A 25,967-nucleotide genomic window follows, 5' to 3' on the forward strand; every position below is an offset into this window, starting at 1 on the left:
GCTGGCATCTAGAGCTCTCTAGAATGCCCTGAGAGTCACTCCAGTGCCATAAGGATTTTAGGCGGCAATATATCCATGCCAAGGTTCAGAGAAAGCCTGAGGCTGAGGCAAGCAGCGGTGTCTCGTCTGTGCAAGGTGGGGGTTGGATGTGGAGCAGACAAGGGACTGACTCTGGGAGACAGAATGCAGGGACAGGAGCAAGATCACATAGCCCCGACAGTGATGCAAACTCAGAGGCCTATGGAACACCAGGAGGCACCTTGACTCTGTGAGCCGGGGCCCAGAGGGCATGGGTGTGATGTGGGAGGGCTGCTGGCATCTGGCCTTAACCGCAGGCAGGAGCTGCCCCTGTCTGATGCTTGCTGGAAGGGAAGGGCTGAAGGTAGCCCAACTTTCCATTGCTTCAAGAAAAAGCTAGGACCTAGATTTTTGTAGAATCATGGTTCCTTAAACCCAGCAATTAGTACATATTTAAAAGCTAAAACAATACCTCTCTAGCTGCACCTGGTTTATCCGCTGCCTGTGCTGACCTTTGTCCTCCATATGCAGCTATGACTGGACTCTGAGGGCTGGGCAGCCCTGGGCATATGATTTGATGTCTGATCACTTTCGCCTCAGTCCCTAGGATGCTGTGGTATTTGTCTCCCCATGTAGCTAAGAAATAATGTTCTTTCCCCAAACTTAGACTTAGCAGCTGGGTAGATTTCTGGTTTGAGAGTTGGATCCTAAAAGCATGAAGAGCTCACCTGACAGGAAAGTGTCATTTCTTCTCAGGCGCATTGCCACTCTTTGGAGTCTGGGAGGTTCTCATGACCCTCGGAGTCTTCTAGGTCAAGGCAAGAGTGACTTTGTCAACCTGCCTTCATTTTCAGGATGTCCAGATGACTCTGTGTCCCAGAGTAGTTTGTGTTTGCTTGGGTTTTTTTGTCACACTGAAAGAAGGCAAAACTGCCCAGAGCTAATTACTTTACCTACCAGAGTTGCCTTTCTCTCTGATGAGTTGTCTCCACAGAAAGGATTCTGTGTTTGATAATTGCATGGCTGCTTTAGGCTCAGAGGCCCCAAACATAAGACTGAAACTGGGTGTGGAGACATTGAGTGGCACGATGTGAGGGCAGGGCCTTCAGTCTTGGAGGGGAGTGTGGAAATGAGACTTCTTCTCAGGGTGCCTCTGTGTGCTGAGCTCCAGTGGACAGGAAGGGACACCTTCCCCGTGTGTCGCGAATGCCATCCTTGAGCATACCTGGAGTGACAGGCGGAGTTTGTGGCTAAGCCACATACACCAGCTTCTAGAGACACTGAAACCGCAGGGAGCCTTAGGCAGCCAGCTCCCCAGGGGAGTCCAGGTGTAGCCAAGGATGGAACCCTTTGAGAGGCAGGGCCTGTTGCTATAGATCCAAGCTGCCACGCTCAAGATGGTAGCTTCTAGAACATTAGACCAAGACTAGTCCGTACATGTTGCTGGGAGAATTAATTCTTTCAGGTTTTCCTGCTGTCGACGTCAAATCCCACCCTAGGAACTAGAGCTGAATACTAGAAGCACACACACAGAGTTTAAATTTGTTTCACCATTTGCCAGCTGGGCGGCCTGAGCCGACTCTGGCAGCTGCAGCGTCTCACCTAGTGCACGAGAGAAGTGCTGACCTGGCTTGCTGCACGGAGCTGTGTCAGCACAAACCTCCACTCAAGAAAACAGCGGCTACATAGGAAGACTCAGTGGACACTCGCTATTTCTGGTCAGCCTCCCCATGTCTCACTGGGGGTCCCTCCTCTCAGACAGCCTTTGTAGATGGACCTGACCCAATCTTGGACTGGCTCTCATTCTGAAGAGGCTCGTCGAATGCTCACTGCATATCTCCCAGTGTATGTGGAGGAGGCTTCCCTGAGGTAACTTTGGGAACAGGCTCCTAGAAGAGTAGGCCAACTGGCATCTTGAGCAGAGGGTCCCTTAGTTGCCCTCCACACAGGGAAAGAAAGGTAAAGTTGGATGAGGGGAAGTAAGGTTATGGATGATGGGTGGTCCATCAGGATGCTCAGTGCTCCAGACACTGTGCTGGGCATTGAGGATGCTGGCATAGGTGCTCCTGACAGAGCTTCCAGGCCAGAAGGGATGATTTGCATCCCATCCACAATGTAAGGGTAAAAGACAAGATGTCTTAAAGAGAGGATCTGAGGGAGACACGTGAGAATTGATCATGAAATAGAAGAATACCTGAAAGGCTCGATTCAGGGAGAAGATAAAGAGAAGTGCCATTTCCCATTCACTGTATCATAAACGGGTAGGGCTTCTCATGATACAGGATCACAGCAATTGCTATGAACTTAGATAGATCCAATGGTGACTTGGAAATGGGTCAGTGACAGGGCCACCCCAGCTCTGCATCACACCTCCCCATATGGGGTCTGCGGCATGTTCTACACTCAGAGGGACACAGACAGTCACAGGGACATGGATGGGCAGGAGACAAGAGGCCTCGCCATTTGGGGACAGATTGGCAATGCCAGAAAGGTACAGGCTGCCCCTCTTTGGAGGAGTTTGACTAGGAGTAGAAGACTACTGACCACAAGCTGCCCAGCCCCCAGCCCCAGGTAGAGGGGAGTTTCTTATTTCTGGTATAGCAGGCAGGAATGGACAGGGAAATCTCCCATAGAGACCTAAGTGAGGGTTCTGGAACCTCAGTGGCTGGTATCCACCCATGCTCTCAAATTTGAGCATTGTTTTGTTGAACTCTGGGAAAATAGGACATCAGAGGTGGCTTCAACAGGAGAGTAGGGAACGTTTCCAGGAAAAAGGAGGTCGTGACTTTCAGTGGCAGGGGACACATGTAAGGGAAATGTGCCTGAGTTTTTGAGACGGCTTTGAGTTAGGAATGACATGATGTCATGAGTGGGATCAGAAGTCTGGAAGGCACAGGCCTCTGGGCTCAGCTCTTCCCATACTAGCCGATTTCCTCGGGCTCGCAGCTTGAAGAGCAGATGACATTACTGTCCCCTTTATCAGGTGAGGACATAGGCTCAAGGAGGAGCTGTATTGTCCTAGTATGTGGTAGTATGACTGGGTAAGGGGCCTTTCAGCAGGGAGTTAGGACTCAGACCTTGGCATCAAGGCTAGGTGAGGGTGACACTGGTGACAGACTGGGGGACTCAATGCAGGCTGAGTGTCCATGTCAGCTTAGTGGGTGCAGGTTGCTGGCCTTGCTCTTCTGGCAGCTCATGAAGTAGATGCCAGGGCCAAGAGGGACAGAGTGGAGAGTGTTTCCTGCAGGATGGAAGGAGAGTGCCAACCTGCTGCTCTCTGTACACTGGTCACTGAGGTAATAAAAACATACGAGGGAGCACTGGGCAAGATGGCAATTACTGCTGTGGCATGGAAAAGTGCTTAGGAAACAAGGGTTTCCTTGGGACTCGCCTGTCACAACCAAAAAGAAAGTGCACACAGAATAGAGAGCCCGTGAAGAGATTCCAGGGCATTCCTGAGGAGCTGGTAAGATTTAAGAGGATTCTGTGTGAGGACAGAAAGGAAATATATAGCACACGTGGGCATCTCTTAGCTCGCTGGCTTTTCCTGTCAGCTGATTGCTTTGCAAGACTGAGCTCAGCATAAGAGTTGGAGAAGGTAGGATTGTGGCTTTGCATCACAACCTCAAGGAAAACCTCTGGAGCCTCTGAGTCTCTACATTCTAGCCTCTCAAGGAGAATTATGGTTACTGCATAGGAGACTGTGACCCTGCAGTAGTCACTATTACTGCATTTGCCTCATGTCTTCAACAGTGACAGTCCTAGCAGGGGCACAGGGAAGACTCACTGTCAAGCTCTGCTGAGGCACCGAGACAGGATTATCAGTAAGATGCTGAGGTTGGAACGGCCGGAATTGGGATAAATGAGTTTTAATGCTGGTGAGGTTAAGTAGATGACACCGCTATGAGACAATCAACTCGGAAATGTGCAAAGTTTGGAAATTTGAGGAGATGGCTTTGAGATGACTTGGTCAGTCAGTCTTGTCCTAGAAATGTGGAGATGAAGGGTACAGCGGAAGATCCCAGGTGTGCATTACAACTTTCCTGGGTGTGCATTACAACTCAAAGACCGGGCAAAGGGCTAGGAAGAGGGGGAAGTGAGACCTCAAACCCAGGCTCAGGAGTTGAGAGTCTCGAGTTTTATCCCCTGCCTTGTCACAGATGAGCACATTTGGGAAAGTCTTAGCTGGTCTAACACATGTCCTCATTTGTAAAGCGGACTCAGCATGCACGGGCGTGCATGTGTGTGTGCATGTGTATGTGTGCCTTCATGCACCTGCCCATGCAGAGAACAGAGGAGGACATCTGAGATCTTCCCTAATTCACCTGAGGCAGGGTTTCTCACTGAACCCAGAGTGAGGCTGGTAATGATCCAGTCTCAGTGAATCTTCTCTCTCTGTCCCCACAGGACTGCGGTTACGGGTGCACTCCGTAAGTGGGTCCTGGGCTCCAAACCCACGACCTCACGCTTACACAAAAGCCCTCTTACTCACCAAGCTATCTCTCTACCTCATGGAGTCCTTTTTAATCTCTCCTTCACTTTCCTGGATAGGACCCTATAAACTCAGGGATTCTCAAGATGGGGGCTGTGATCCTTTAGGGATCTATGAATTCAACTTAAGGGGTGAAGTCTAACATTTAGAATGCTATAGTAGCCAGGCATGGTGGTACACACTTGTAATCCTGTCAGGAGAGGATGAGAGTGGAGCAGAGTCAGGAGGATTGCTCAAATTTAAGGTCATCCTGATCTCACATAGTCAATCCTAGAACAGAGATATTCTGTCTCAAACAAAACAAAATACAGCTGAACCACAGCATAAAAATACAAAACCTAAATGAATGAATAAATAAGTGAATAAATACAGGACACACACACACATACACACGCATGTGTATGTACTCATATACACACATATACACATATACACATACACAGTATACACATACATACACACATACATACACATGCATGTATATACTCATATACACACATATACACATACACAATACATACATACACACATACATACACACATACACATGCAATACACATGCACATACATATACAATACATACACATATCACACACATATGCACATACGCACACATACATACATGCACATACATACACACATACACACATGCATATACACATGCACACACATATACAATACATACACATATGCACACACACATATACACATACACTTACACACACACACACACAAACACACACACAGCAACCAGAGCCCCACCCCACCATCACCACCACTGCAGGTCATGCCCTCATTTTTATATTCTGGTATTCCCAGGTATGCTCACATCTGTTGCTTGCCTCAGTTTCCCCTTTGCACTGGGACCCCTGTATGGTCTGATTCTTTTAACCCTATTAGTGTTCCTCGGAGGTCCAGCCTCCCTCACAGCATAAAGGCACAAGTTCCCTGCAGTGGGCATTGTCCCCAGTGATAGTCCCTCTGCTCTGGGAACAAAGATCCAGGGGCTAAACTAAATGCAGACTCCCCCAATTTAGAATAGAGACAGAAGCACCCAGCTAACTGTAAATATCAGAATACAAAACCTACTTTTCTTTTCTTTTCTTTTTTTTTAGTATATCTCAAACGCTGAATGAGATACACTAAAAAAATTAGTCATTGCTCATCTGGGATTCAAATTGAGCCAGATACCTGTATTTTATTTGGCAGCTTTAAGTAATAAACAGAGCAAACAGGGGGAAATTTAGAAGATTAAGACTTTAAAATGCCTCCAACTGAAAAACTTTGTGCTTTAATATGATCATAAATTAACAGCTGTATTGCATTATGCAAATTTATGTTAAGTTATTCACTCTCTGTCATCACGCCCCAGTAAAAATTGTATATATGACATTTAGGGGAAAGCGGCATGTCCTGACAAGGGTTTCGCCCTGCATTTTGGTGCAGCTGACTGCCTATGCCTGCTCACTGCAGCCTGTCCTCCTGTGTAAGTGACTCAGAGTTCCTTCTGGCTGAGGACCTTGGAGAGTGGTCCCGGGAGTGGGGGTTTCTATGGCTGTCCCAAGATGCCTACCCCTGCCCTTTGCCCAAGAATGATGCCTCCTGGCAGTGAGCACCTGTGCTCCAGGAGATCTGCAATCTCTGTCATTCTGTCTCTTGGGGCAGTCACACACAAGCAGAAAGACATCTCTGGTCTGATGTCCCACCAGTTGGCTAATCTAATCTTCAAGCAGACTTAGGTGTACGCCATTAGCTCTCCATAGACAGGTGGACGTGATTGGCTCACTTAGAGACGTTACCTTCCTGAGTAATAAATAAATAACCCACTATTTTATTTCCTTCCCTTTTTTCCTCTCCACCCATTTGTCTACTTCCTTGAGACAGATTCCCTTTTCAGACAGCCTAGGCTGGATTTGAATTAGCTCTGTAGCTGAGGACTTTGAGTCCTAACGCTTCTATTTCCTGGGTACTAGGATTAGGTGTGCACCTGCCCTTGGATGACTGTTTCTTAAGGTCTCGGCACTGCTTGTGGTGGAGGTGCCCTCTTCTGTTCTAGAAGGGAGGGTCAAGCCTTGCAAAGGGCACGTGACCTCCATTAACCTGGTACCAAGTAAAGCTTGGAAAACAGGAAGCCAGATGGCTTTCAGGAGAACCCAGAATGCCCAGCCTGGCTTGTAAAATGGCCGTGGGCAGAAATAAGCCGCGAGGAGGAAGGCGGCTAGAATGGGCCTAGAATGACCTGGAACTGAAAATGCTGAAGTTGAAGGGGCAGCACCAGGCTTCCCGTGGGTGAGGAAGCTTGCCGCCCTACAGACACAGGCCATCACTCTTTTAAAGATGTACTGGCTCGGTAGGGGAATGAGGGCTCCACTGGCCTTCTCAGAGAGGATACTGGTTCCTCCAGCTCTGCAGACAAGTGAGCACGGACCTTGGGCCAGGAAGCTGCCACACAGTGTGATCCTGGGCTGTCTCCTAATTTCCTTATTTACAAAGCAAAGGTATGTAGCTCAGTAGTCGAGTGTCTGCCTTACTGTATGTGAAGTCCTGAATTCAATTCCCAGCAACACATGCATGCACACATGCATGCACACATGCACACGAGTATGTGTGTATCCAAAGGGGGATTAGAGTGAATGATCTATGGTTTTCACTTTTAATCATCATCTGCTCAACTACCACTGATTACTGCTGAGCACCCAGGTCTCGATATGATGAGGCGCATAAGCATAGGGAGTAGTTTAGCAACCTGAGACTCTGCTTGGTTTGGGCATCTCTCTCCCAACAGTGCATCTCATAATCTATTAGGCTGAGTGTACACCTCACTTTGAACAATGCCATAAGTTCCTCTTCCCCTTGACGAGGATCCAAACCTTCTCTTTGATGAACAATTTCTGCTAGAACGTGTATCCGAATGTATCTGTGTACAGAAGGCAGTGGGTCCGATGTGGTCTACACTGCCGATGAGTGCATGTAGAGTCAAGCAAATTGTATCCTCTGAGTGAACATTTAGGGAGACTCCCCTATCCTTACCACCTACACCTATACATAGTTAGGCACACATATGATTCAAATCATCATGGGAAGGGACGTACCCAGTGAGCAAAGATTTACTGGATTCATCCTTCTCTTAAAGCCAATAGGAGGAAGCCTTGAACAGTAAGAAGGTCCTTTGACATTCCTCATGGTGTCCCTCCTGACAGTGTGCATCTTTCTGACCTGCTCCTGGAAATGTGGACTCAAGATGCCTCACCAGCAAGAAGAGACTACACTCATGGACCACCTCTGGCTGGGCTGGCTCACCTGCAAATGGATGATGGAACCTGAAGGAGGCCTGCATTAGCAAAGCCTTTGAAATTTGACGTAGGAGGTCAGGAGCGGATGGGGCAGGGGTGATATTCATAGTCCTTCCTCAGAACTTTGGGGGAAAAAGCAAGGATAAAAAGGTCACGGACTACTGCAGCGAGGCCAGACCCAGACTGGATTTGTTTAACTAAATTAGGGTCTGTGTCGGACCAGCACTTCCCAGAACTCCAGGCAGACACTATGGACCCTATGAAGTGGGCTTTAAGGAAACGTTTGAGGGAGGGGAAGAAAAAAATGCAGCCAGATACCATGATATCTGACAGGTTTGATGCATAAATCATCCCCAGGGGAGGAAACTGTCTGAAGCCTGGGGACAGGATGAATAGAGAGATTCTTGATAGAGCAGATTTTACATAGGAAGAAAAGCTAATAACACATGGAAGGATCTATAGAGACTGATTTCAGAGACCCAGGGGCAGACAAGGAGAATGTAAATTTGCCAAATGTTAAATAAGAAGAACCCATTTCCCCTCTGTTTAGACTTGTTTTTAAAGATCTATTTATTGTTTCTATCTGTGTGTGTGTGTGTGTGTGTATGTGTGTGTGCATGTGTGTGCACAGGAGTGTAGGGCACCAAGTGTGTAGATGTCCTTGAGGGAATTGAACCCCCTGTGTCAGACAGTCGTGAGCTACTTAGGTGTTGGGAACAGAGCTCCTAACAGCTGATTCATCTCTCCAGCCCCACTTATCTTTCTTTTGCTGGATATTTTTAAAAAAATCTTGTTTGATTAGTTCATTGATTATTATTAAACTAAATTTATTCTTTTACTGATAACGACAAGTGCATCTTAACTTATTGATTGGTATTTCCTTGTTGACAAGTAAAAAGTGATCTTTTCCCTTTTTTTGTTTTTTTGTTTTGTTTTTTTGTCCTTGTTTTGTTTGTTTTGGTTTTGTCTTCTGTTTTTTGTTTTAGTTGTTTTTGAGACAGGGTTTATCTGTGTAGCTCTGGCTCTCCTGGAACTCACTCTGTAGACCAGGCTGGTCTCGAACTCACAAAACTCCACCTGCGTGGTGGGATTAAAGGTGTGTGCTACCTGGAAAAAATGTTTTGTTTTGTCTTGTTTCTAATATTGTTGTCCTTTGAGACTTGGTGGCAGCAGAAAGGGGACACCCTGGGCGGAGGAGGAATCAACCCTGTGAACTCTCCAACACCCGGTCATGAGCTTGGTTGCCACAGTGGTAATGGAAGGAACCTGGGTGCTGCTTGGTCTGGGTTCAGATTCAGTCTCTCTCTAACTTAGTTGCATCAGTGCATTCCAGGCCTTCATTTCACCTTGGTCTTTCAAATGAAGTGAAAACATAGTGTTGGTTGTTAGAAGTCCCTGGTCCCTGTGTGAGAGACAACTTCCATCAGACCTTCTAGGAGACTTCATTTTACCCAGGATTCTTGGCTACCAGGGTCGGTTTCTTTAGAGCAAGGTCAGATTCATTTAGCACATAAAAGGGATTATGAATAATTATAATGTTCCGTAAATGTTTACTGTTGTGCAGGAGGTGAGAACCATCATTAGCATCTTCCAGGTCTACAAATCTCTCATTTGCAGCTGAGCTGGGAACTCATCAAATGAGATTTACAGCAAGAGAGAGTGGGAGAGAGACCAAGAGCCGGCTCACCCCTCCACCCCACACCGAAACACTTTGTCATTGTTCTTAGTTGGGGTGGAGACTCCTGGTGGAACAGGGCTTCATTTGTCTTGCTGATAAGAGGGAGAAATGGGCTTCACAGACCTGGAGTTGGTCACAGACTAGTTGACCATCCGGCCTTGGGTTTGGTGTGATTTCTGTGAGAGACTTTTGGATAGTCTCTCGGAGCAACCATCTCTAAGGCCTTGTGGGGCTTGTAGCTGGTGAGATGAACTGGGTGTGACCATCACCGCTGTCATTGGCAGTGGCTTCAGGTCAGATCCTAGATCTGTTGGAACAGACTCCTCATAGCACTTTGGCAACAGGTCTCTGCGTTAGCTGCCGCATCTTAGATTCCCCCATGGAGCCTTTCTGAAGTCCGGGACTCAGTCTGGACCAACTAAGTCAGAAGTTGGTAGATTCTAATGGTAGATTCCCAACCACTGCCATTTTTATAGCTCTTGAGGAAGTTTCTGGCTGTTCTGCCATCTGGATTTGCACACAGGGTCTGCTAGGTGCTGGGGTCTGTAAGCTGTCTGAAGTCAGATTGTACCATGTTGAATGGTTATGTAGATTGGTATATTAGTTTCCTCTAAGAAATGACTTAAAGGAAGGCCCATGGTTTCAGAGCCTTTGGTCCACAATCACTGGGTTCTGTGGCTCCCTATGTGATATGGTAAGGTGCAACATGGTGACAGAGGATGGCAGGGCAGAGCTGAGGAAAGGCACATGGTAGCCAGAAAGCAGAGCAAGGGGAGGGACTGATCAAATGAGTGTTCTCAATGACATGCTTCCTTCAAATAGGCTTCACTTTCGACTGTTACCCAGCCATACCACCAAATTATAGACCCATCGGAGGCCTCATGGTACAATCACCGTTCAATAGCATTATCAATTGGAAAGCAAACCTTCAACACATAAATCTCTCGGGGATCACTTCGTTGACAAACCATGATAAACACCAGGTCAGAGACTCTAGAGACTTGGTAAGGTCTGGGGGTTCTGTATCCTTTAGGGTGAAAGATGAGGCACAGTCTCATAGTTCTGGACTATTCTTCCCTTCCCAACTATCTTCCGGAAATCTCTCCACTGAGCTGAAAGAGCACTCAAGGGCAGTCAAGGGCAGGCTGGATGGTGAGACCATCAGGTGGTCTCTGACTGGTACCCAGGAGGGAGAATGGAGAGGGCATCCTGCAGAGCAGTGCAATGATGGGAGGAGAGTGGGTGCCAGGGCTTAGGGGGTCATTGTGGCTGCGAGTCAAGTGTCTCTTGTATATGCTTAATATACCTAATAGCAAACACAGTGACATCCAACTGTAGGCAAAGTTCCTGTGAGACAGATGTCGAAGAGAAGGTAGAGGAGAGCCAGAGACCTTTCTATAGAGAATGAGCCAATACCATCCACAAATGAAAGTAAGAAAGGGGGCCCAGCAGGTAAAGATGCTTGAACCCAGTGATGCCCCAAGCCTGAGCCTACACCATGTAAATGTAGGACAGACACTACAAAGATGTAGTAGTAATGATGATGATGATGATGATGATGATAATGATAATAACAATAATGATAATAATAATATGATGGTGGTGGTGGTGGTGGTGGTGGTGATGATGATGAGATGATAATGGGTAACCAAGAAAGGCTTCAGGCAGAGTATCTGCTGAAGTAGAAAACAGCCCAGGACTGAGGTCTCAGCTTCCACAGTGTTCTTGTGGGTGTGAGCGAAACATCCAGGGACCTATGGTCAGGAGGGTGAAGCTGTCTGTGTACTGTTCATTTCATACCATTATACGCCACTAGAAAAGACAATCCAGAAACTCAGAGAGCAGGTCATGGTGACAGGAAAAGTCATGGTAAACCTAGGACATTGCCTGAGAACCAAGATGACAGGTCAAAGATGGTGCTGGTGGAGAGGCTGATGAAAGGTTGGGCTCTTTTGCCACAGATGAACATGGGCAGGGCTGCCCTCACTAACCGGACAACTGGCATTTCCACGGTTCCATGAAACTGAGGTACACACAGCTCCAAGCTCCACCGGGAAGGCAGTCCTGAAAGTCCCTCTTTTCTAGGATGGCTAGAGCCACCACTGCCCACCCGGTCAACATGAACACCAGACACTGTGTTGAGAAGCATACTTGGTACAAGTCAGGAGATGGGAAAGCCAGTGGAAGCCAGGGTCCTCCCAATGTAACCCTTATCTTTGGATGCTGTCTGTCCATGTCATGACGAGCCTTTTGAAAACAATGTAATCAAATGCTGACCACTGTGCTACTGGGAAGATATTTGACCCCACAGCGTTAGCATCTACACAACACTAAATAAAGGACATGACCTTGAACCGTGTGGTTGAGCCTAATCCATTCAGTTGAGGGCAGAAGAGTGAACATTGCTGTTTCCTGGAGAAGCAATGGCGTCTCCAGACGGCAGCATCAACTCTTTATGAGTTTCTGACTGCCAGCCTGCCCTACAGACTTTAGACTTGCCAGCACCCACACTGCATGAGCCAACTCCTTAAAATAAACCTCGCTCTCTCCTTGGTTCTCTCCCTCTCTCTCTCTCTCTCTCTGGAGCTCTTCGTTCCCTGCCAATGACATGGGCACTGTGACAACTTTGACTTTGTGAAGTTCTTGTAAGGACCAGGGTAATGCTTGTTTGTAAAGTAAGGAGCTTCTGGTCTTCCCTGAAAACATTCAATGCCACTGTTACTGACAGCGGAGAAGTCATTTATTCTGATCCCTCCTTTTATAGGTAAGGAAACTGAGGCACAGAAAAAGGCGGTAGCAGCTAATGTGTATATTGCTGATTAAAATATCACACATGCATTAACTCATGTGTGACAACCCATGAGCTGTATAGGATTGCCTATTCCCATTTTACAGAGAGGAAAACCAAGGAACAAAAAGGTGTGTCAGTGACCCCTGCCACAGATTGGTGATGGCCATTCAGCGTCTTCCACGTGCTGTGGCAATGTGAGACCAGTAGCTGGGTCTTGGGATATAGAAGGCATGCTCTTTGCTCTGGTCTAGTTTGGTGAAATGTGAATGGGGGCCTGTGGTCCTCAACTCAACAACTCAAGCTTCACCCTGTTACCAGCCAAGGGTCCTAGAGAGACGCAGAGCTGCCCCACCCCAGCCCCGGGACGGGTAGGGCACAGTCCTGTGCGTGATGGAAGGACCAGGATCCCCGCTGTGCATTCTCAGGAAAAAGTAGTTTGTTTTTAAAGAACCATGACTGTGGAACATCTCTTTTTAGTTGTTGTTTGACTCAATTTTGGGGTATTTTGGGACAAGTTCTCACTGTTTATTCCAGGGTAGCTTCAAATTCAAGATCCTCCTACTCCAGAATCTGGAGTACTATGGTTCCAGGTGCTCACCCCCAGTCCTGGGCCAGCTCACCTCTTTGTCAGCCACCGGCATCAAGTGACTCATCTCTTTCAGATCCTTGCCTGGCGCTGAGAAGGTGAGGAGTAGGTGTTTCCCTTCTAGTCCTAACTGACTAATTACAATGTGTAGGAGAGGAAGTCACACAACCAGAGTCAGGGTGTCTCTCTACCCGTTCTTGTTCATAGCCAGGGGGAAAAACGTGTTCCCTCCTCATCTCCATAACAAGAATCCCTTGGCAGGGGGTCTGTGGTGTGCTCCCCACAGCTCCTGCCCCAGTTTGGTCCCAGCAGGAGGAGGCCAGTGGAGTTTAATTACATTCTTCCTATAGGGAACATTCAAGAAATGAGCCTTTGAAAAACAACTTGTGCTACCAAAGGGGGTTGGGGGGGGGATCAAATTAAGCAAGTGAGGAACAGTCTCCTGTGTTCTAGAGACCCAATCTAAATATTTAAAAGTCAATGACAGATTTCTAAATGCTCAGCTTCATAAACCTTCCACGCTGCCTTTCACTGGAGACTCACGCATGCATCCCCTCAGATCTGGAATATGCATAGACCTGGACAAGCAGGCTCATCTAGCTGCTGTTGTCACACATGCCATGTTCAGTTAGCAAACATCTGAGACAGACAACAGCACAACACAGAGCATGACACTACTCACAGTCCTGGGGTGGAACAGACTTACAGGAAGTCAGTAACGCAAACACTTTGGAAAGGCCCCTCATCCTGTGGTGATTCCCCAATTCTTCCCCTCTTGAGTCTATGGTATTAGAGGACTGACCAGAGTCCCAGAGGAACCCCAGGCCAATGTTATAAAGTTGCTAGCTTCTAGGGGACACCCATATCTTAGAAGGAAGTCCCTTGTTCTGGAGTCATCACTCCTGACCATATAACTCCCCATCATATACGTATTCTCCCATCATTCTCCTGGGTATGTGACTGCTCCAGATAACCCAGGTTCCCCTCCTTTTCTTGTTCTGAAGGCTCTAGCCATCACCTGGTAGATCTGTGTGATACTCCACAAAAGCCCATGAGAGCACGGTTGTTTGATGGTGGGGACCACCTTGTATACCCTCTTCTGCCTATGCTTACTTCCTCGGTGGTGACCCTGCCAATTTCCAGGAAGCAATAACCCCCTGGTTTTACCCAGGGTGCCTCCCTGCTGACCCCTTCTCAGATCCACACTTAGATCTGCCTCCAGTTGGAGAAGGAGGGCACTGGGTCCACGCCTGACACGCTCAGCATCTGTCTCTCATGGGCCAGTTATGTATCAGGTGCTTTTCTGGGACCTGGTGGGGCCAGTGGCTCTGGCAGGTGTGGTTTCCTATTCCCATGGGGCTGGCATCTTATCTGGGCTTGATTTTGGTGCTCCTGCCAGGGAAGTGCAGGCTAAGAGCAGATAATCCATGGAGACAGATTGGTGGCAATCTGAGTCCTAGTGGTGGCATTCTGAGTCTAGGAGTGAGTTGACAGAAGGTCTTTTAAGGATCACAAGTTTTCAAATTCCCGTCAAATTGTGCTATTTGGAAACTTGTGTGTAAAACAGCATTTGTCAAAGGTTTCCAGGGAAGTCAAAACACAAAGTTTCCATTCTTTTGTTTCAAAAGCTAATAAAAGTCTATTTTTCTTGTGCACAATGATTAAACAAAAGAACCACTTGGTTCAAGTCTAACTCAAGGCCGAGTGGACCCATGGACCACTGAGCTCTATTTGTAATTCCTGCTTTTCTGGGTTGCTGTGAACTGACTCCACATCTTAAACGCTTAGCAAAGCCTGGGTCCTCTAGAGCCCAAGATATTGAATATAAAACACTCTAAGTTGCCACGGGAAAGGCACACATCCAGGCTGACTGGTGTGTTGTGGTCCTGGGAGGGCCCTCTCTATACAGGTCACTTCTCTCTGTGCTCTGCAGGGACACAGCAGCAGTGGGGTGGGGGTGAACTTGGAGCTTTCATTGCTAAACATCGAAAGAGCAAAAGTGAGGCACTTGCCGGGTGGAGAAGCTTGGGAAAGCTGCTCCTCGATCCCTCCTGCAGGTCTCGCTTCCCTCACAGTTGCTCAGGGTCTCTTAATGGCTGGGACCTTGAGTGGGCAGTGAGCCTGGAGGTGGGGCAGGGGGAAAGCTGGGAAAGAAAGGAGAGCAGATGGTGCTGAGGGCATCGAAGGAGAAGGGAAAGGAGCTGCAGCAGGGTGGAACATAGCCAGGGGAGGGACATAACCAGGGGTGCAGCTGTCTCTGACACTGGAGGAAAATCACAGGCTGGGTGGGTCAGTTTTCTCAGGGTCACTGTGGGGGTTGGCACTGGACATATGTAGTGAATATGAAGGTTTTTGGGGCCTTGGATAGTATCAGAGAGAGGCCGTGACCATTTACAGCCCAGATGGGCCCTGAGAGGTGCCATCTGCCCTTCCCTTCTGTTTGTGTAAGAGCCATGGGCATGGTCTCTCTAGTACCTGGTCCAGGTTTACTGGCTGTTCTGCTCTGGGGACTCACAAGCGGCCCATGTAGAAGTGTCTGTTGTCAGTTTTCCCTCCAGAAACTATCTTGTTGGCAGCAGGGTCCACAGATCACAGTCTCTGAGAGCTTCAGGCACACTTCCAGAGAGGCCCCACTTCACAGGTGTGAAGACTCCGGGCCCAGCTCTCATTGTTAGGGCGCTACACGTTGAGGTCCACTTCTGAGCAACCCTCTCACTGAGACTCCCTTTCCTCAAGTGACAATGGAGAAAGAGTATAGAAGTTCTCTTTGTCAACAACATTTTGGGCAGGCAACCAAGACTGCTGGGTACATCAATCAATTCCTAGGAGAGCTTCAAGGTCAGACAGAGCTCTGGGCCTGAAGGGAACGGCCTAGCGGCTACACGCTGGATGTGACAGGTCTCCAGTTTATACAAAGTATACTACACCTCGCTTACCGTCTTTGCCTGCTTTGAACATGGCTTTAAATCAACCGGAAGCATGCCCTCACTTCCCATCAGAGAACTACTTAAGAAGGCAAGAAGACTGTAGGATAAATTTAGGACTAACGGGTTTCCAAGATGTGTTAGGATGGAGCGAGTCCCAAAACACTCCATCTCCCATCCATGAAATGACTGGCATCGCCATTGGAATCATCTAGAAATCATTAACATTTATTCACAAAAGGCGAGGCACTATGGAACTTTGAGGCCTTCGTTTTCCTTAAGAATCAATACACAGCGAACCCATGCCCGTCACGGCAGGAGTGGGATTTACAGTTGCACGGCCTGGCTCGTACCCTATGAGCTGCTGTCAGACACTACCAGAATCTAGAGTGCCCTGGAAACTGTAAGGAATGCAGGTGATCAGGTCCACCCTGGGTCAACCCAACAGGAATCTGCAGCTTAGCTCTACAGTTCCTATGTATGTTGTTAAATTGTGTGTGTGTGTGTGTGTGTACATGTATGTGCGTGTACATGTGTGTGCTTATACACACATGCCTGTGTACGTGTGTGTGTGTGTGTGTGTGTGTGTGTGTGTGTGTTTGTGTCTGTGTGTCTGTGTGTCTGTGTACGTTTAGAGGCCAGAAGTTGACATTTGTGTTGTCCTCTGTTGCTCTCTAATGTATTTTTTTTTTTCTTGTCTGGCTTGGAACTTACCAGGTAGACCAGGCTAGTCTCAGACTCAGGAGATCTCTGCCTCCTAAGTGCTGGATTAAAGGTGTGCAACCACATACCAGCTCTATCTTATCTTACAAGGTCTCTTACTGAACCTGGAGCTAACGGACTGGGTAAGATTATCCAGCCAGCAGGTCCAGAAATTGTCTTGTCTTTGCCTCCCCAGTGCTAGATTATAGACATATACTAGTCTCTCTGCCTTTCTACATGGGCGCTAGGAATCCAAACCCAGGTCCTCATGCTTCCGTGCGTGACAGATACTTTACTAACTGAGCCATCGCACCAGCCCCGTATATTTTTAGCCTTTGGCTAGTGCCACAGCCTGGGCCTGCTTCACCCTGCTCCCACCCTGGGCCTGCTTCACACTGCTCCCACCCTGGGCCTGCTTTACCCTGCTCCCACCCTGGGCCTGCTTCACCCTGCTCCCACCCTGGGCCTGCTTCACCCTGCTCCCACCCTGGGCCTGCTTCACCCTGCTCCCACCCTGGGCCTGCTTCACCCTGCTCCCACCCTGGGCCTGCTTCACCCTGCTCCCACCCTGGGCCTGCTTCACCCTGCTCCCACCCTGGGCCTGCTTCACCCTGCTCCCACCCTGGGCCTGCTTCACCCTGCTCCCACCCTGGGCCTGCTTCACCCTGCTCCCACCCCTGCTTCACCCTGCTCCCACCCTGGGCCTGCTTCACACTGCTCCCACCCTGGGCCTGCTTCACACTGCTCCCACCTGGCTCTTATGTTTAAGGTGGAAATCAGGGTGTGGCTAATTCTGTGCGGTTGCTTTGCATTCAGATGCATTGTTGTGAGATCTAAAGGAGAGGGGCTTATTCTGAAGAGCCGGGGACTGTTGGCTCCGTACGGAGCTGACAGGGAGCACCCAAGCTCACTCAGAATTCCACCAGACTTGGACAAGGGGAAGAACCCTGGCTGGCTGAAAGCCCCATTCCCAATTTCAGCTCCATCCATACTTCCTGTGTGACCCTGTATGAGATCCTAGCTGGGAGACTCCTCCCACCCCACCACGGTGAGGACAATTTATGATACGCTATCCAAATAGTTTTCAACCCAACGTTCCCCTGTGACAAAAGGACGCATGTTTTTATGAAATGGCTGCTGTGGCTAAGGGCTATTTCATTTTTATAACCATGGGATGCGTTTGGCTCTTTGAGATCCTCTGGATGCTTCAAGGAGCAAACCCCCAACCTTGCTGGAATTAAGCAGCATGAGCTAATCAGCTGAGGAAACCAGCACGGGTGTTCTTTGATCCTTAGGAGGAGTAGGAAGAGGAAGATGTGTTTTAATTAGATCTTTATAATGTGACAAAGTGGCTGTTGGAGGGCTCTGGGGAGTTGATTGTTCTTCTAAGTCATGGCTGTGTTCAAACTACCCTGAGCACAGGCTGTATATCAGTGTCGTCCAGTTTGTGATAAATTTATAACTAGGTTCCGCAGAGCAGATTTATATCAACAATTAAGCAGAAGGAAAATGGCTCATAAATTTTGGCTGGCACGGTCTGGCACCAAAGAGGAGGCAGGAAAATGGTTGAGCCAGATCAAAAGTCAAGAATTTCAACAGGAAGTGCTAAAGCTATAGCAAAAACAATGAGAAGGACAGAATTGTATTGTTTTCTCTCAGTGCTTTAAAAACTATGTACTGGTATATACAATGACACAACCTCATGCCAAAGTCCTGACTAGAAAGTTGTCTTCTTTTTTGTAGTCTCCTAAGTAGAAAAATGGGACAAGCCTTCCCCTAATCCTTTGCGACTAGCTCACTCTTTTGTCTGACCAAGACAACACGGAGGAAAGATGAGTTCTCCAAAAGTCCCAGTGATTTGAGAAGGACAACACTGTCATCCGAATATTCAGCTACCAGAATTTATGCCTTGGGTTTTGGTCCTTCATTGTACACGTGAATGCTATTGGAAGGTAGTGCCTTTGAGAAATTAGGCTTAGACAAGGTCACAGGGGCAAAGACTGAATTTATGACAAAAGAAGCAGAGTGGCTAGGAAGCGGCTCAGCTGGTACAGTGCTCTGCGTGTGAAGGTCTGGGCGTGGATGCTCGGCATTCATGTGAAGAGCTGGGGTCAGGGGTTTGTACATGTCACCCCAGGGTGAGAAGGAAGAGACAGGTGGGTCCCCGGGGCTCACTGACCACGGTTTAGTTGAACTGACCTCTAAGTTCAATGAAAGACTCTGTACTAAAAAATAAACGTGAAAGTGATGGAGGAAAACACCTGACATTGACTTTTGGCTTCCATAGTTTGTGTGTGTGTGTGTGTGTGTGTGTGTGTGTGTGTGTGTGTATGTGTGTGTGCACATGTGTGTATGTGTGTATGTCTATCTTTGTGTGTTTGTGTGTATGCCTGTGTGTATGTGTGTATGTCTATCTCTGTATGTTCATGTATGTACATGCATGTGTGTGGGTACATTCACACAAACAAACATACATAAAACCACAAGGGAAGGAGCAAAGACCAAGTTAGCAAGCTTGCTATCTCATCATGTGACATTCTCTGACATGTCATGAGCAACGAGAAAGCCCCTGCTACCTGACCAGCAGTCTCACAGTCTCTCTCTCTCTCTCTCTCTCTCTCTCTCTCTCTCTCTCTCTCTCTCTCTCTCTCTAACGTCTCTATTTTCAAGTCTTCTGTTATAGCAGCAGACTAAGAGAGAAAACTCTAAGTGTAAGGAAGAGAGGTTGGACAAAATTTCCAAGACATTGGAAGAAATTATGTGGGGTCTAGAGAGACGCCTAGAGGCAAGGGCTGTCAGGCAGATGATAACTGTCATATTTATATTAGAATAGAAGCCCCCTCCCTGAAAGGAGAGAGGCAGCCAAAGTCAAATGGATCAGAGTAGACAACAGGAGATGGAACATTGCTAGGCAGAAGGCAAAGGCTGAAAAACACACAGCGATTCCTCAACAATAGGGCACGCATTATGTTGTTTTTGCTAAAAGTGAAACTTCTGAACTCTTGACTTTCATGGCTGATGTATCACTTCTTGATTGGTGAAGGTTGCACTATGACAACCTGCTAGCCTGGGCTTCACTGTAAGCAGTAGGGAGCATCAAGTATCCCTGTGGAAGTCACAGGAGGCAGTCACATCATTTATCAGAAATTCACAGGAGCCAGAGAGATGTCCTAGGCACTGTTGGATTCACAGTCCTGATTTCATAAAGCTGATCTGAAAAGCTCTGAGGAAGGAAAGCATGGCCTCCTAAAAGGAAATGAGAAGGTGGGAAATTCTCACTTGGGGACCATAGATTTTATCCCCGAAGCTGAACAAGCAGCTACCCAGAAGTCATTCACCCCACTTCCAGGAACAGAGCCTGAGGGATCTACCTTCCCACCCACTGAAAGTCTAAAAGAAAGGGGTGAGGCCCGCTTTTTTTTTTTAAGGCAGAGATGGACAAGTGACCTGGGTCTAAGACAATCTGGACCCTGTGTTCTCATTGTAAGTTGATGGATCTGTCCTTGAGAAAACGTGAAACTTTTGTGTGAGAATTTCAGAAAGAGAGCCATTCTTCTGGACCTAAACATGCTGTCCACTGCTCCTGTCTTCCTAATGTGGAGGTCAGAGGTAACTACTGGAGATGGAGCTCTGTGATAGAGGGATTTAATGCTAGCTCATTGGGTAGAGTCATGAGACCAGTAAAGGGTACCTTACCTCCTCACAGCTCCCCAGGCAGGAGTCCTTCTATTGAAACTCTCAGGCAGGGGCTGAGGACTTGGCTCACTCTATAAAGTGCCTGCTGTACTAGCAACGGCCCTGACCTTGGGTCCCTGACACCTATGTGTAAGCAAAGTATGTCAGCTTATTTCAGGGCTGTTAGGATGAAAGCCCAGATCCCAGAACCCATGAAGTGATGAGTGGGAATGACACCTGCCTATAATTGCCGAACTCAAGACGTTGGAGATGAGGAACTCTCAGAGCAAGCTGGCTAGACAGACTCGCCATACAGAAACTTCACGGTCAACAGACACACCGCCTCAGTGAAGAAGATGGAGAGAAATGGAGAGAGACTCCAAACTCCAGGCTTGATCCTTCACATGCACGTGAACACGTATACACGCACGCATGCCCACACAACACACACGTGAGGAAAAACAAAAGAGGACATTTAAAGTATGAGTGGGGGAAGGCACAGAACCACTTCATGTGCCTCTTTTAAATCACACTGTTCAGACTCTAGGTGGCACAACTATTTTGAAGCGATGGGAGAGACTGCCCGGAGCTACTGAAGCCGAGAGACAGAGAGAGCTCCTGGGCACGGGGTTGGAACTCTTACATCAACAATTCCTGACAGGAGCCCACCTCTGGAGGTTGCTGTGCCCTGGAGTCTACCTAGGTGAATTGTTGCTGCTCATACTGATTTATTTCGTGTGTGGGGGAGGGGTACCACTGTAGCCAGGTGATAGAGTGAGAGCTGGATTGTTGGAGGGGCATCAAGCTTGGCAGGAGTCACCTTTACCGCATGATCCTTCTCACCTCCTCTTGGGTGACATTTTCTACCACTGCCTGCAGCAGTCTCGTGTGACACAGGGTTTTTTGGTTTTGTTTTTGTTTTTGTTGTTATTGTTTGGGGTTTTTTATCACAGAGGAGGGTAGTAGCTCTCACCACATTCCCAAAAGGAAATTACTGGAGTGGAGATGGTGTGGGCAGAGGGAACTAGAGCCGGGATCCAGACACTTGAACGACAGGTCATCTAAGGAGGCCTGCTCTGCAGAAGTGGGCCAGTGCTCTCCCAGGGCATAGGGAGAGTCTGCAGTCATGGGAGCTGGCGTAAACTGGCACTCAAGAGATATTTGTTGAATGGAAACCAGCAGGAAGGTTATAACAAATCATACTTCACATGTAAATTTTCAGGAATATTTTCAGGGAAATACTTAATGTGTGAACAGCTAATCTGCATTTCCATGTCCTGACAGATGGCCCACATTAACAGAGTTCTGAGTCTAGTAAAGATAAATAAATAAATAAAAGGAGGGGAAAGGCAAGAAACAAAACCTACGTGTGTTCACTGGGTGGGGACCAGCGCAGGACTGAACAGAGCAGTATGCTCCCCAGTTACCTCACTTGCGGTTTGAGAAAGACAACCTGGACACATTCCCGTCGGTCAAAGGCTACCCTAAATACTGTCCAGAGGAAGTAAACAGCCCTCACGCTGGCATGGGTAGAGTACAGCATTCTTTCTTGGGAGATAGTTCTGGGTCCCAATTGTCTTATGCTGTGCTCTCAAAATGAACCAGGGACCAACATCATCAGACCACCTCCTCCCCCGAACCCACATTTACAGAATTAGAGCTTCTAGGGCCAGGACCCTGAAATCTGCCTTCCAACCATCTCAGAAGGTTGAAAACTTTCACCTGGTACAATCAGTCTGCATGCCCATGTGTCTCCCCAGTACTTAGGGACACTGAGCAATCTCCATGGGAGATGGCCTTATGGGAAAAGAAGGCCTAGTCCTAGGCTCAGAGGCTGAAAGAGGCCAGGATTTGGTGAGTTGGCGCCACCTTCCTTGAGGTCAGGTCCAGTTGAGGCCATGGTAGAAGTGAACGCAGACCATCAGATTTTGATGGGAATGTTGCTATGCCACAGCTGCACACCCAGATAGCCCAGTTTGTAGCTGGTGAACCTGGCAGGCTCCCAGGCCTTGGTTGCCATCTAGATATCACAACAGTCTAGAACTGACTGTGCATGCCTTATATGATTCTAGAGGGTTTCTTTTGGAAGGGATAGTGCTTAATAGACTATTGGTCATTAACACCCTCCGAGCGAAGATAATGAGTCCACCTCTTTGAGTATTTGACCCTTCCCCGAGCCTCAGTCATATGTAGCACATCACAAGAACACCCTTCAGATACTTCTCAGCCCCTTCTTCATTTGGCTTGCCCTTTGGCTTGAGACTAAGGGCTGGCTTTCCCTCAGCCTTCGTAAGGAAGGCATCTTCCCCAGTTCTCAGCCTCGGGGCTAAAGTCAATTTGCTTAGGCATATCAGTGTCCCCATGCCCTGACAACAATAATTAGCCCCATGATTGGACAAGGGATTCTGGTTGGTGACTTCTGTGAATTTCAGTCGTATATCCTTTTTGTTGCTAAGCAATGAGGAAGCTTGTGGTCCCTTGTTGGACTTCCTATGGCTTCACAAGGCTGAGCATGGGGCCAACGGGAGGAAACAGCCAAAAACTAAGGTAAGAGAAATGAAGGCATGAGGGTATCTTTGAGGCACCGCTAAATATTTTCCTGAAGTCTCATTCACTCTCAAACTGAGCAAGATTTTGTACCCATCCAAATGCTTGTTTTGCTAAAATCAGTTGGACTCAGGGTTTCATTGCCGGGTGCTAAATATGTTCTAAAAGACATATTGGGATGTACCCCCACCATCTTTGACCTCCCTTCCCCCCCACTTCTCAACTGGAACCAAATATTAAATAGCTACCAATAAAGCATACTGAGACAGGTGGTAGGGTTATCTGGATTCATGGCTTGTTGGGACTCCATGCTTGAAGAATATTGATTAGTGGATCAATGTCAGTCCAGAGGAAACCCTGTCCTGTTCAACATTTTAATCAATGACTTGGATGAAATGGAAGGCAGGGTTAGCGAGTCTCAGATGACTCTAGCTGGAGGAAATGCTAATATGACAGATGGCAGAATCAAGATTCAAAATTATTTTGACTGCGTGGAAAAGTAATAAGGTGAAATACAAACTCTTGCACCCAGGCTCAAAAGATCAATCTGTAGAAGCAGGAGACTGGGGATACCCAGCAAGCAGCTGTCTGTCATAATATCAAAGAACTTGAAGCTGACCACACAGGCAACTAGTTGGAGTTCTTCAGGTTTCAAATATTTATAAAGTGACTTGGAGAAGAAGACTAATTTTGCCACTACTTCCCCAGAAGGAAGAAAAGAAGTAGTTTCTGGTTATGTATATATTTAACCCTGATGCTTCCAATAGCAAAATAGGGCACATTCTGAAACGGTGACTGTTGTGTAAGGATATCAGAATGAAAAGGTCAAGATCCCATTGTGGGGACTTTTCTTAATTAAAGTATAAACTTCTAAAGTGATTCAGGGCAGTGTAGCCTCCGGAGAAAACCACAAGGTGAGAGAAGAGCCCAGCTCAAGGCAGGCAGCTGTTGAGAGCTACTTCAGAGGGGCTTCAGCGCCAAGGAATACCCAGAATGCATCTGTGCTCGGGGCTTCCGGGCCCATTCATTCTACTTGTTTATGTGATTGGGCCTCCTCCTCTGCTCTCTCCTTTCTGCTTCATCGGGTGTCCTGTGTTCGGACTCAGTTTCCTTTGCTGACTCCCTTCTTTTGTCTTCCTCGGGGAGGCTGCCCCACAGTCAGAACAGGTGATAGCCAGACCCCTTCTCTATGGCTGCCCTTTGACCCCCAATTCCTTCCTGCAGGTCCCCAGAGCCAGTCTCATGAGCTCTTTATTTTCCTCTCATTCTGAATACCTTTTTTTATTTGCTAGGGCAGAGAGCTAGAGAAGGTGGGTGTGACCTTATTTTATCTTACAAACTTAGAACGTGATTTAGGCAAGTCATTAATCGGAGGAAGTTTTACCGAATCCCCTGCAATGTGGATGCACGTGGACACCTGGATCCCACTGTACTCACATGCTTCTCCATGAAGAGGTCCACCTCTTTCAGAAGCCTCTCCTGGCACTCAGGGTGGGTGGCCAGCAGGTATGTGATGAAGGAGAGCGTGTTTGTGGTGATCTCGTGGCCAGCGATGAGGAAGAGGAAGGCCTGGCCCGCAATCTCATCCACAGTTAAAGGCTTAGCTGTGGATGTAGGATGACACCTTTGGGGTGGGTCCCCCATGCACTCAGCAGAGGACAGGGCTTCTGTGACCATGTCAAAGGCTTCCACACCCACAGAGCTCATGGAACGCTGGGCATCTAACACCATCTGCAGGAAGTCTCCCCGCCTCTGAGGACAAGAGAGAAAAAGGCACATTAGAGCCACAGGATGAGGCTAGAGGATGGGGGTGGGGTGGTGGGGTGGGGGAGTTCCTGGGTGGCTTTGGAACAGCTAAGTAGGAACAGGTCCTGGTCACTGTGTTATCTGAGATGGTGAGAGCCAGTGGCCACATGAATGACAGCACTGAGTGGCCAGCTGATGCCCCAGAGAAGAGATGAGGCTGTTCCCGTCTTTGCCATTGTACAGACTTCGGGAGCGACAGTGGGGTTATTTAATACATGAGACATGTAATGGTGAGAGTGTGTGTGCCTGGAATCTTCAAGCTCTTCTTTTGCAGTTATTTGCCACCTACCTATGACTATAGTTTCCCTGCTGAGCTGGAAAACACCAGACTTAGTTCTCTTACCCATAATGGCTTGGGTGCCCAACCACTCCCTTCCCCTTCTCTTTCCCCCCATCCTTTCCAGCCTCCAGTGACCACCTTTCTCTGTCTCTGAGATTAGGTTTCCAGTTCTGACATACCCAACAAGAACGTTGTGTTTGTTTTTCTGTTCCTGGCTTGTTGCACTTAACATAATGCCCTTCACTGTCTTGACTGTGTAGCTGAAGACCAACAGATTCCATTCTTTTATAGGGCCAAATAATGTTCTTCCTTGTTTATGTACCATACTCGCTTCGTGCATTCCATGATCCTCTCGCCACTCCCCCCGAATACTGTGCTTAAAATAAAGCAAGTTATAGAGCCGTAGACACAGTGGGATCTCATCTTTAAGAACAGTAAGTGTACAATCTAGAGAACCACGTGCATTCGTTCATGTGAGATAAACATTTGTCCACCCATATTCAGCGGATCCCTAGAGCTAGAGGAGGTGGGGAAACCAAGGAAGGTCTTTTAGTTCTGATTAATGCTTTTTATGCATTTGTTCTATTGGCCCGAATTTCCAATGAGAAAACACCTGATAGATTTAAATCAGAGCATCCGTCTATTGTTTACTCTGCAAGGACATAGTGGATGTCAATAAGTTTTCTCACACAGTCGACAATCAACAGGATGGGATGGGGGTATGGGATATGGGGGAGCTGGCTTTAGTGAAGCTTTCCTTCAAAGCCCTCAGACTTAGCAGGCTACTTCCTATGGAGTCCCTTTTTCTCTCCAGTAATCCCCAATCTCCTCTGAGTGCTTAAAGCTGCCTTATCATTTCCCTACCTTCCTTATCAGTAATTTGCATATCCTTTACACTTTGACTACCACTAATTCTAACTATAGGACTGTTTACCACGGCTTTGACATTCACAGAGTGTATTCCGGGCACATCCTTTCTTTGAAATGGCCTTTAATGTGATGAATGACAACTGGGATGCTGCTCTTTTCTGAAGTTTATGGGATTAAAACAGCAAGAGGGGAGTATCAGAACCTCCAACAGGAAAATATTATAATTTCAAAGTATTTTCCTAGTTGTGGTGTTTTCTCAGTTCGTTGGCTTCTGAATTTCTGTTGCATGAATAATCTATGTCCCT

The 25,967-nt window shown here is 47.6% G+C and overlaps 1 protein-coding gene across 1 annotated transcript in view; it reads right to left on the reverse strand.

Annotated features, from left to right (window-relative positions):
- Nucleotides 1–25,967, reverse strand: part of Tbxas1 (thromboxane A synthase 1) — a 168,371-nt gene that overhangs the window by 32,155 nt on the left and 110,249 nt on the right. The window contains exon 9 of the mRNA XM_032906715.1: nt 24,144–24,458. Coding sequence (XP_032762606.1) covers nt 24,144–24,458 — 315 coding nt within the window. The remainder of the gene's footprint in view (nt 1–24,143; nt 24,459–25,967) is intronic.

Source organism: Rattus rattus, chromosome 6, assembly GCF_011064425.1.
Source record: "Rattus rattus isolate New Zealand chromosome 6, Rrattus_CSIRO_v1, whole genome shotgun sequence".
Classification (NCBI taxonomy): Eukaryota; Metazoa; Chordata; class Mammalia; order Rodentia; family Muridae; genus Rattus; species Rattus rattus.